The sequence below is a fragment of the Ochotona curzoniae genome, unplaced genomic scaffold (genome assembly GCF_017591425.1).
Source record: "Ochotona curzoniae isolate NIBS_2020 unplaced genomic scaffold, NIBS_Ocur_1.0 contig_1274, whole genome shotgun sequence".
Taxonomy (NCBI): Eukaryota; Metazoa; Chordata; class Mammalia; order Lagomorpha; family Ochotonidae; genus Ochotona; species Ochotona curzoniae.
Genome location: NW_024465023.1, coordinates 4,336,772 through 4,349,630, shown reverse-complemented (window position 1 = coordinate 4,349,630; position 12,859 = coordinate 4,336,772). Strand labels below are relative to the sequence as shown.

At 39.3% G+C, this 12,859-nt stretch overlaps 1 protein-coding gene across 3 annotated transcripts in view; it reads left to right on the top strand.

Moving 5' to 3' along the window:
* The window catches only part of FAAH2 (fatty acid amide hydrolase 2), a 60,350-nt gene that overhangs the window by 21,997 nt on the left and 25,494 nt on the right, over window positions 1-12,859 (top strand). For 2 of the 3 annotated variants that reach the window (XM_040997813.1, XM_040997806.1), the window contains exon 4: window positions 5,907-6,116. The exons of the other annotated variant lie outside the window; for it this stretch is intronic. In XM_040997813.1, the coding sequence (XP_040853747.1) occupies window positions 5,907-6,116 (210 nt within the window). The remainder of the gene's footprint in view (window positions 1-5,906; window positions 6,117-12,859) is intronic. 3 annotated transcript variants of the gene reach the window in all.

The window sequence follows — 12,859 nt, the reverse complement described above, 5'->3', positions numbered from 1 at the left end:
TGGATATGGGGTGTTGAAGCCAGCCATTATTCCTGTATTGGCATCTGTGTCTCCTTTAAATCCTTTAACCCTTGTTTTAATTTGTCAGTTACCCTGGCATTAGGTGCCTATGCATTTACTATACTCACTTCTTATTGATCTCTCAACCGTTATGTAATGCTGTGCTTCATCTCTTTTACCAGTTTTCTGTTAGTCTGTTTTTTTTTCTGATATTAGGAAGCCCACACCTATTCATTCCTTTCTGTTATCATGGAATATCTTTTTCTATCCTTTCAATTTTTAGTACGCATCTTTGTTGGTTCATTTGTTCTTGCAGACAAAAAATAAAAAGTCTTGCTTTTAATCTATTCAGCTAGTTTGTATGTTTTGATTGGAGGGTATATACCATTTCTGTTCTGGATTATGATTGAACGGTAACAACTTTGCCCTAGCATTTTCAATACATATTTTCATTGTTTCCTTTGGATTTTCTTTGTGCCTTTACTTGGGGATTTTCTATCTTCATTTTCTTTCTTTACTATAATTATAATTAGCAGATCCTTAAGAATCCTTTATAGGACTGGATGAGTGATGGTAAATTCCTTCAATTTCTCTTTGCTTTGAAAGGTTTTTATTTCATTATCACTTATAATAATTAACTGTGATGTAGAATGAATACTCCTTTAAATATCCAAATGTCCCTGTTAAAAACTGTCCCGTCCAGCAGGACAGTCAACGGGGGTCGCAACCACCTAGGAGAGATTGGGGGACAAGAGACACGAAGAATGGACAGCAAAACAGGATGTCTAATCAAGCTGTCAGTTTATTGATTTTAATTGAGGGTTTTTATATTCTTCAGTAATTAAGGCTCAGGGAGGAAAGGAGAAACTGGGACACAAGCCATGGTCTCAAGACCCATTGTTCTTGAGCAGCCACCATATCAACAATAGTAACCACCATATTAACAATAGCATAGGTAATCAGTAACAAGATGTCGGCAGGTACAGCATAAATCACATTCTAAGACAGTTGCTAGAAACAATTGAAGCTAAGCGTGTGATTAGTTTCATAACTTCTTTCCCGAGCATCTAGCCAGCCGGGGATTTTCCACTGGCCTATAGTTCTATATTCAAAATGGCTTCAGTGTGGCTATAGTACACGGCTCCTGACAAAAAACTACTTATAAGGATGTGGGAGAAAAGTATCAAAATTTACTGTTGGTTGGAATGTAAACTTGTAGAATTTTGGAGAGCAGCTTGAGGATCCGTCAGATGTACAATTAGATGTACCTTATGAACTAGCCATCCCACTCCTGGAAGTCAGTACATGATGAGTTATTTTTCTGCCTAGAATATTGCAGTTAAGTGCATAATAACTAAGGTATGGGATTGTCCCAGATGTCTACCAACAGATGCCTGAATAAAGAAAATTTGGTATATGTACACTATGGAATAGTATTCAGCCTTTAAAAAAATAATATCCTGTCTTTTGCAAAACAAGTATGCAACTGGAAACCATCGTTTTTAGTGAAATAAACTAGTCCCTGCAATACAAATGTATATTTCTCCCGATCTCTGGTAAGTAATTCACACAGAAAAAAGTAACATTTTAAAGTGAGATTAACATTTTGAGATTTGATGTTTTTGAAGCAGCCTTTGTCCCACACAAAGTGTTCTGTCTGGATCAGTCTATGCTTGCTCTCCAGCTTCTTCCCCTTGTGCCCAGAGTGCTCATCTTCGCCGAAGCAGCCCTCGTTGCCCCTCTAGTCTTGCATTCACTTGCAGGAGATGATCTCTGTGCCTTAAGTCGGCTGACACAATTGCGTTTGGGATTTAATTCTGGCTTGCCCGTTAGAATCCTCAAGGCTGATCCAGATCCAGTCTCTGCTCCCATAGCTTCCCATATCACCCTCTTGGGTGACCCTTGTATCTCTCATGGGGTTAAGGGAGCAGTCTCCCTGGGTCTGGAGAGGAGCCATTCACTGCTTTCATTTCCCAGGTCCCTCCCTCAGCTTGTTGGCTCCGTAATGGTTCACTTCCCAGTGGTGTGGCTGCACTGATTTCGGGGTTCTAGCTCAGCAGTCTGTATTAACTTTACTCAGCTTTTCATGTGTGTTGAGAGTTTTGTGTGCTTTTTCTACTTGTATGTCCATCTCTTTCTCCAAGTTAGGAAGAATTCTGCTATTACTTCACCAAATAGCTCAGTCTTGTAACCCATTTTATATTTCCGTACCTTCAAGAACTCCTACAACATGTGTGTCTCATCTTTTGAGGGCATCTCTTGTATGTCTCACAATGTTTTCAGTTTTTCTATGTGTGTGGCAGGGTGTTCTGAGGTATTTTAAAAGATCAGCTCTCTTGCTCGGATATTCATAATTCTGATTCATTCTTTTTTTAAAAAAAAAACTTCCTTTGTATTTTTTATTTAGAATATTGAATTCTTCATTTCTAATATTTCTCCCAGTATGATTTAATAAGGATTACTCAGATATTTGCTTCTCTGAGTTTTAAAGTAGTCTTGTTCGCATTTTCATTTTCTTTTCAGGTATATTATCTGTTCATTTTCACATCTAAATCTTGGAGTTGTATGTTCCATTTTGGGAGTCATTGTCTTTTTTACTCTGTTTATTTTAGGTGAATGCCTATTCCCCGCTGCTTCACTTACAGTCCAACTCCTTGAAAGGAATGAGATGTCCCAACCACTGGGACATCTGCCACCTACTTAGGAAATATAGGTGGAGTTCCAGGTTCCTGACTTCAGCTTGACTCAGCCCTGGCGTTTTACAGTCATTTGAGGACTGAACAAGTGGATGGAAGTTCTTTCTTTCTGTGTTCTCTCTTTCTCTGTCGAACTCTTCCTTTCAAATAAGTAGATATTTCAGAAAAACAATATGCACAACATTTTGCACAATTTTATGGCACATTTTTGTGAACAGATGCCTTCAATTATCTTGGGCATACATATTGCAGTATAATTATTACGCGATGTGGTAACACTATTTGAATCTGCCAAAGTGACTATACCACGTTTAATTTTCCATTGATGAAAAGTTGTGTCTGAATATTTCTGTATTTCTGCATCTTCATAAATATTTTCTTTTAAATTATAGATATCCTAGTGCTTTAAATTGTGTCTTATTGTGGTTTTAATTTACATTTTATAAGTTATTTTTCTTTTTAAATAAAGTAAAATTCTACAGAAAATATTTATATCACTTTTGTTACTAAGTACATGCTCCTTTTATACCATGACCATCCAACAGCAAAAAGTAAATATTACTTGGATTTTTTTAATTGTGTTAGTCTGCTTAATATCTTAGAATAACAAACATTATTTTGTATATTGTTTTACTAAACTCTATCTTAGTGGATATCCATTTTTTCACTAAGCTTTATCTTTGTGATTTTATTCATCTCCTACCTTGTTATGTCTGGTTTGCTTTTAAAAAAAAAGATTATTTGATTTGAGAGGCAAAATTACAGATGTGGAGAGCAGAGAAAAGGAAATAGATTTTCCGTTTGTTGTTTCACTGTTCAAATGGCCACAAATGCCAAAGTTGGGCCAGCCTGGAGCCAAGGGTCAGAAGTTCATCAAGGACTCCCACATGGGTGGCAGGGACCGCACTTAAATGGGTCATCTTTCACTGCTTTCCCAGTTGTAGTAACAGGGAATGGGATCAGAAATGAAACAGGTGGTATTTGTACCAGCACCCATAAAGGATGCATCAAAGGCTATGGCTTACCCCACTAAACCATAATAACAACCCCTAGTTCCTTCATTTTCAGTTCTGATCATCTTATCATCCTAAGAACATACAAAATCTTATTTTCCTTTCCACTGTCTTTAGGAGTTTCTTTTTTCCTTTATAAGAAATATATACATGTAAGAGAGTTTCTTTTGCAATTAATGGTGTTATTGTTTGTATGATATGAAATATCTCCTATTTCACTAAGTGTTGTGACATTGCTTACCATAGAACCTTATCAGTTTATATAGAATAAAAGCATATGACAACTTTGATTTTTCTGTTTTTCCAGTAATTGGTGGTGTTAGATCTTCACCTTTTGTCAATGAAATCATTGAAAATCATAATGTCTTAATTGTCTTAAGAATGTTCTTGATTACTTTAATATTAAATTGATTCTTAAGTTGATTTGATCTTCCATGATTCTTTGTCTATAACATTTTCATTAATTTTCTCCATCCATTTTTATATTGAATTATTTCAGTTCTTTATGTTTAAATCACCAATTCTTTAATGAATATGTAATAAATAACTTTTCTGTGTTTTCTGCTTTTATCATTTTTGAAATTTAATTTACAAAATAACAATCTAAAGCATATCATATTTCATAATTTTATGTTCCTTTCCTATTTCTCACTACCATAACTATGAAAATCTTTGCCTGCATCTTTTCTAATATTTTAAAAATTATTACCCATATTCTGTTTGTGGTGTGATGTAGGTGCATGTGCATGTATTTACACATAGAAAGTCAGTCTCCTTTAGCATCACTTCCGTATCATTCTTTCTTGAGTGACATGAAATATCATTTCCATTTTACACCAAGTTTCCTATACACCAGGTGTATTTTTTTAATTCTTCTTGGGCAAGTCTTTTCACTTTGTTAACTTACTGATTGCTAAATGATTTAACAAGGTTGCTAACCTCTTGTGTTGTTGGATGGTGAAATTTGTGATATTCCTTTTATGAATCCAGTATTTAGACGCATAAGTTTATTCTCTTATTTAATCCCCATGAAAACTGAGATTCAGGAATGGTAGTAGATGACAAGCCTACTATCTGAAGAGTTGGTTAGATACAGAGTTGGAGTTTGAATGCAGTTTATGACATTAAATGTATTGCATTTTCATTGAAAAATTATTTTACTTCAGTACTTTATAAGACATGGATGTTTACAGCCATCATCATTCACTGACCCCAACAGGTTTAAGCTAAAGCTACTGTGTGGTCATTTAAAACTATTTTCCCTTTCCCAATTTATTATAACACATTTTTCTACAAATCCATCATACATATTTTTAAATATATTACCAAAATTAAAGGATAGAAAAAATTCAGAAATAGTTCAGATGCTCATATTTAGAAATTGGTATTAGGTTAAGGATCATGTGACTTAAAATCAATACAACATCCTTTTCATTCTGTCTCCTTGTAGAGTAGGTTCTGGGCTGCTCTCCAACAATTTCCTTGGTTTTGTACCTGGTGTAACAGCATTTGGAAATTTTTTATTGGCTCTTTCTAGAAAAAAGGAGTCCTCTGGAACATCAAAATGACCTTCTGTAACCTTGGCTACTTTTGGGCTTGTGTGATGTAGTCAGACTTTCTTCCTTGAGGAGAACTTGCTTTTCTCAAACAGTGACACAGTAAGGGTAATCTTGTGGCTCTCCATGCAATTGAAGCGCAGTGGCTAGGTTGCCACCTGATGCTTGTTTCAGTCATAATGGTAACTGTGGCAGCATCCATAGCTCCATTACACTTTTCAACATTTCATTCCACATTTCAGTACTAAGAATATAACTAGATTGGTTTATTGTGTTAATCAATAGTAGCTAATTTTTAATTCTTTTTTAAAGGAAGATTTACAGAGAGGAGAGACAGAAAGACCTGGTTCAATTCTCAAATGGCCTCAATGGCCAGAATTGAGCCAACCTGAAACCAGGAGCCAGGAGCTTTTCTTGGATCTCCCATGTAGGTGCAGGGTCCCAAGGCATTGGGCCATCCTACACTACTTTCCCAGGACTTAAACAGGGAGATGGATAGGAATTGAGCAGCCAGGACATGAACCCACATCCATATGGGATGCCAGTGCTTAGAGGTGGAGGATTACTCAGTTGAGCCAAAACACTAGCACCAGTAGTTATTTTTAATTTAATAACATTTTAATTTTCTGTTTCCATTATAGGAATGCCCAATTCCTCTGGCCTTGTGAACCGCCGTGAAACCATTTCCAAAACAGATGCCACTGTGGTGGCATTACTGAGGGAAGCAGGTGCCATTCCCCTTGGAATGACCAATTGCAGTGAGTTGTGCATGTGGTATGAGTCTAGTAACAACATCTATGGTCGCTCCAACAACCCTTATGATTTGCGGCGTATTGTAGGTGGAAGTTCTGGTAAGTTGTGCATAGAGACACTACTGTACAAATCTTTGGGAAAACAGTGATTAGTTGTTTATGATAAAGGATAGAGCAAAAGTCATCACAGATGATTTTATAGCATTATATACAATGACTATCCATATTCTTGGATTGTATGTGTGTGTGTCTGTGGTTTATTAAGAAAGACAATCAGGATATGAGTTACTGAAGCTGGTGTAGTTTTGAATTCATTTCTTGAGACAAAGATTACAATCTAATATAAGAATATTGAAATTGAGAGCCTAAAAGAAATTTCCAATACAGGCATGTAACAGATATGATCAGAAAACGTACATATGAAATACAATATTAATGATGGAACCCAAAGGTTCAGAGAGAGCTGACCTGGGTACTCACTAGAAGTGGGAATAGATGGGGTAGAAAGCAATCAAGTTAGAAATGGAGAGACAGGACATGGATACTAACCTAATCAGAACAATTAGTATTTCTCCCTTTTTGATATTATCGTATGATTGGAACTGTGGAACTCCTCTCTTATATTTGTTCATAAAATAAATAGGTTATTCTTGGATGAAGCCAATCTGCTATGCTAGGCATCACTAAGAAGAACACTTCTGTGTAAGTGTGATGCCGTAGTCATTATTCAAAACCCACCCCTTCTAAACTTCTAGTAGTTAGTATTCTATGTTCAGATTTAGTTTCCTTAACTTCCACATATTAGGGAGAACATCCAGTATTTGTCAGTACTTATATTTCCATGTCTGGCTTATTTCACTTAATAAAACATCCCCCAATTTCTTTTTTTAAAAAATATTTCTTTATTTTTATTGGAAAGTCAGATTTACAGAGAGAAGAAGAGACAAAGATCTTCTGTCTGCTGCTTCAATCCCCAAGTGGCCAGTGTGAATGTTGCTGCCATAGATGTGGTGATCCAACTATCTCCTTGATACAATGATTTCTTGCCTTTCATAGGCTTGTTGTTTAAGATTGCTAAATCATATATCTGTTCTCTTTCTAGTTTTCTAAACATATCCACAATTAATTTATAGTCCCTGTAATTGACAACAATACTTAAGTTTTTCCCTTCCTAGACATAGTTGTCAGTATTTGTTACTTTTTGTCTGAGGAGATGAAATATCATTTGATCTGCACTTCTGTGATACTTGCCAAAGGCCATTAGTGTCCCCTGCCAGGATTCTCATCTCGGGCCCTGGGCCTAGGGCTGCGATGTACTAAAAGTGTGACCACATAGAACCTGTCAGACCCCTGGACTGCTGCTCCCATACCAGCATATGCCATGGGTTTGACCTGCGTAATAACTGTCAGGCCTCTGGTCTGCCGGAAAACAACACTATGCCCCAGCAGCCTCACCTCTTGGCTTCTGGCCTAGTACCATGGTGTACAGTGAAAGCAGCGCCCAGGAACCTGTCATGGGGCTCCAGGTGCGCCTGATCCCAGCCTGGATCCGTGTCCATGGTACGTGCAGCTGCTGGAAGCAGCCTACCTTAGGGTAGAAAGTCTGGATTTTTAGATTCTTTCCAGCAAGTGTTAATCTCTTATAGGTGTAAAGAACAGGTAGTGATACTGGCACACTGTTACGGTGAGTGTAGAGTTGACACAGAGCAGAGCCAGGATGCTAACTACATGTTGACTGTGTTTTTCTCCTAGCAGTGTAACACTTGCTACTATGATAAATCAGCATAATAAAAATAATAATAATAAACTTGTTTAAAATATTTTTATGTATAGCCCATCCTTTCAAAATGTGAAGGTTCTGGAATATTAACTGACATAATGTAATGTTTAGCCTGTGTGTAAAATGTATGAAGCATTCATTAGTTAATGAAATGAAATTGTGTGTAACTTTTCCTTTTAGAGTAAGGAACAATATTAAATGACATGTCAGAACTTGTCTGTTAACTAGGACTTGCTTATGATGTCATTAGAAGTATTCACTGCCAGGCCCAGTGTGATAGCCTAGTGGCTAAAGTCCTTGCCTTGCTTTGGTTGGGATCCCATATGGGTGCCAGTTCATAGCCGAGCTGCTCTGCTTCCCATCCAGCTCCCTGCCTGTGGCCTGGGAAAGCAGTCGAGGATGGCATAAAGCCTTGGGACCCTGCACCCACATGAGAGACCTGCAAGAGCTTTCTGGCTCTTGGCTTTGGATCCACTTAGCTACGACCATTATAGTCACTTGGGGAGTGAACCAGCTGATGGAAGATCTTTTTCTCTGTCTCTCCTTCTCTCTGTAAGTCTGACTTTCCAATAAAAATAAATAAATATTTTTTAAAGATTTATTTTTATTGGAAAGTCATATATAGAGAGGAGGAGAGAGAGAGGAAGATCTTCCATCTGATGGTTCACTTCCCAAGCGGCTGCAATGGCTGAAGCTGAGCGAATCTGAAGCCAGGAGCCTCTTCTGGGTCTCCCACGCAGGTGCAGGGTCCCAAGGCTTTGGGCTGTCCTCGACTGCCTCAAGCAGGGAGCTGGATGGGAAGTGGAGCAGCTGGGATTAGAACCAGGGCCCATATGGGATCCTGGCATGTTCAAGGCGAGGACTTTAACCATTACACTAATGAGGACCCTACCCCTGTCTAAAAACATGAGGGAATACTATTTGGGGGATTGTGAAATTTCAAACTTGAGGTAATGGATGCTTGGCAGGGCATTCCTTAGTTTCTACATGCTAGACTCAAGATAACTCTGAGGAATGTAAGACTAATAGTAATGGTCTCAGAGCTGCAGGTCATGGAGGTCAACTCTCCCAGGCCATAGATCCATAGATTAAAAAAAAAATTTTTTTTAAGTTTAATAAACTTATTGAAGGGTGAATCTAAATATATACACTATCAAAACACATTAAACAGCCTTTTTAAAGATAGGCAAAGAGAAAGGTTTCAAATTTGTAAAAATATCTTAGTACAAAGTGCCATCCGTAAGATTATAGTAAAGTCTTCAAAAGCCTTGCATGATATACTGGATGTACTGAAAAAATATCAAAATATCAAATATAGAGAAGATGGTGGAAAAGGGCACACTGCAGCTCCTATGTCATGCTTCTGGCCAGGAATGGCTCCATGTTTTTGGAAAAATTGTAGTTGGAAAGCCGCACAATACCCACCATTGCTACAGACCAGCATTCCTTACTTAAAGGAGAATTCCTCAGTTCTCTTTGGGTCTCAACCCAGTCTAGAAAATTGACTAAGGTTTGAGAAAAAGTTTGATCAACAAATGGAGCACAGTTTATTTTCCCCAGTTTTCAAAACCCATGACCTGAGCTGCCACATTACAGTGGTCTCCAGCCTTTTTTCTGCCTTTGGGGTTTGCCAACAGCCTTGTTATAACCAGATGTCCATAGAGCTGGGGCCAGGGTTCTGAACAAGAAAGACTGAGTAGGAATCCCTGCATCTGTATCAACTGTGAGATTGCTGGTCCAAATCCTGGAAGCACTTTTTTTTGCAGTCTGATTTCAGAACAGAAATTCATTGATAAATCAAAGCCAAAATAATAAAGGAAAAGATGTGTATCAGTATTATTATTATTATTGGTGATGCCAATTTGGAAAGTTCACTGCCGTTGGCATGCTGATGTATGAATGTAGTGAAAAATTTGGGAAGGTTGCTGCTGAGATACATAAAGCTTTTTTTTTTAAAAGATTTATTTATATTATAAAGTCAGATATACAGAGAGGAGGAGAGACAGAGAGGAAGATCTTCTGTCCACTGATTCACTCATCAAGCAAATGCAACGGCCGGTGCTGTGCTGATCCAAAGCCAGGAGCCAGAAACCTCTTCCAGGTCTCCCACGAGGGTGCAAGGTCCCAAGACTTTGGGCCATCCTCGACTGCTTCAGGCCACAAGCAGAAAGCTGGATGGGAAGTGGAGCCACTGAGATTAGAACCAGTGCCCATATGGGATCCTGGCACATACAAGGAGAGGACTTTAGCCACTAGGGCATGGCGCTGGGCCCACAAAAAGCTTTCTTTCTTTCTTTTTTTAAAAAAGATTCATTTTATTGTTATTGGAAAGGCAGATGCACAGAGAGGAGAGACAGAGAGGAAGATCTTCTGTCCGATGATTCACTCCCTAAGTGGCTGCAACGGCTGGAACTGAGCCAATCCAAAGCCAGGAGCCTCTTCCAGGACTCCCATGTGGGTGCAGGTTCCCAAAGCTTTGGGCCGTCCTCGACTGCTTTCCCGGGCCACAGGCAGGGAGCTGGATGGGAAGCGGGGCTGCCGGGATTAGAACCGGCGCCCATATGGGATCCCGGGCGTGCAAGGTGAGGACCTTAACCACTTGTGCCATCGTGCCGGGCCCAAAAAGCTGTTTCGAGTATGCCTGTGGCACACATTTGGCAAGCCAAGGTACACAATACAAGCAAGATTTGTGAGCAATAATTTATTGGCACAGTTTCATTTTACAGATAAAGAACTGGCATTACACAGCTTCGGGATCAAAAAAGAGGAAGAGTAGGCTTTAAAGAAGAGCAAATGTGTTAGGAAATGAGGACAGAGAAACAACAGCAATAGAAGGCTGGAGAGAAGAAAAGAGATAGAATTTTGCTTCACAGAGGAAGTATTGTAAAGGGATATGCTTTAAGAAATGGGAGCTTTGAAGGACTGTATTACTGTAAAGCATAGGGGACAATGGGGAATTGTGCAAGAAGCAGAAACAGCCCAGAGGTGATTGGAGAATTTGGTGCCTTTTGGTTGCATAAGGAGCTATTGTTACTCTAAAATCTCAGTGTGAAGAGTTTCTGTGGGAAAGAAATCTCAGAGAAAATAAAACTTAGTTGAAGGTATATTCTATTTTGAGTGGAAAGGAAAGGGGAGTGTTAATACATGAGTCTGGATAAACTGAAAGCAGAACATGAGCATGGTATCAAGAGCTCCCTGTAGAAATCTGATACTAGTGGGTATCACACGACTTACTGATGCTTCATTACTCGGGCAATTTATCATAAACACGGTTACAGGCGCATTTCAGGCTGGCTGTGCTCTCTTCATTGTTCTGCTTCATTCATCTGCTGCTCTTGGTGAATCTGCAGCTGGTTTCTCTAATCATAGCCATGAGCAATGCCTTTCTGGCTTTCATGGCTTGATGTAAAAAATTAATTGTTGTTGTTGACACATCCATTCCCCTGAGCCACCCCACAGTGAGAGAGATGCTGGGAAATAGTTAAAGTAAAAAAAAATGTACATTGTACAGTTAGTTACAACTCTGACATGGTACTGTATGTGCCACTTTATTGCTGGAACAGTGAAAACATGTTAGAGCCAAGTGTTAATGTGCTAATATGCCTTGGATAAAAGGATGAAAAATCATTGTAAAGATAGAAATGCCAGTAGAACCACACTGCTTGAAGTTCTGTATTGCATCATTTAACCAGCTTGCCTAGCTTACCCCTACAGGATGTCTACAAAATTGGTGGGGTTTTTTTTTTGTTTGTATTGTCCCAGTAGACCAATCGGAGTTTAGCATTCATAAATCTGACATAACATTAACCTTTTGCTTCAGTCAATATGAACTAATGTTTGTTAAAATGCACCACGAAGGGGCCCGGCGCGGTGGCACAAGTGGTTAAGGTCCTCACCTTGCACGCCCGGGATCCCATATGGGCGCCGGTTCTAATCCCGGCAGCCCCGCTTCCCTTCCAGCTCCCTGCCTGTGGCCTGGGAAAGCAGCCGAGGACAGCCCAAAGCTTTGGGAACCTGCACCCGTGTGGGAGACCCGGAAGAGGCTCCTGGCTTCGGATCGGCATAGTATCGGCCCGTTGCACTCACTTGGGGAGTGAATCATTGGACGGAAGATCTTCCTCTCTGTCTCTCCTCTCTGTATATCTGCCTTTCCAATAAAAAAAAATAATAAAAATAAATCTTTAAAAAAAATGCACCACGAAGGTTTGAGTGTCTCCCTGGGGGCAACTTGGGATTCAATGTCAAGAAAATGTCTGGTGACAATAAAAATGGCCCAGCTGCTTTCACTGCTCAGGTGATTATCCTGAACCACCAAGAACAAAGAAGCTGTGGCTACATCCCTCTACTGGCTCGTCACATAGCTCAAATTATTTGCAAGTTTGCTGAATTAAACAAAATGGTTGATTATCGTTCTGATATGAAACAGTAAGATGACTAACTTCAATTCTAATGATTTTGCCACTGTTGCTATGGTTCCTGGCAAGCCCATGTGTATTGAAAGCTTCTCTGAATATCCTCCTCTGGCTCATTCTGCTGTTTGCAATATGAGACAAATGCTCTGAGTGTAATCAAAGTGTTGGACAAGAAGGCTGTTGAAGCTGGCAGGGTCATCCAGTCTGCTCAGAAAGCTCAGGTGGCTAAACATATATTATCATTCATATTGTTACCTCAGTCTTTTAAAAATTATTTCTTTTACTTGCTAGGACATGAGAAAGAGAGAGAAGGAGGGATGGAGGAAGTGAGGGAAGGAAGGAGAGGGGTGGGGATGAGAGAATAAGAGAATGAGAGATGAGAGAATGAGAATGTCTTCTACGGACTTCCACAAGTAGCTGCAATGGCCAGAGCTGTTCAGGTCCAACACCAGGAGCCATTTCTTCCAGATCTCCCACTTAGATGCAGGGGCCCAAGCCATTGAGCCATAGCCTAATGCTTCCCAGGTGCATTAGCAAGGAGCTGAATCAGAAATGGAACAGATGGAACTTGAACTGGCACCTGTATGGGATGCTAGTACTACTGTCAGAGTCTTAGCCTGATGCACTGTAACACCGTACTGCGTTAAAAC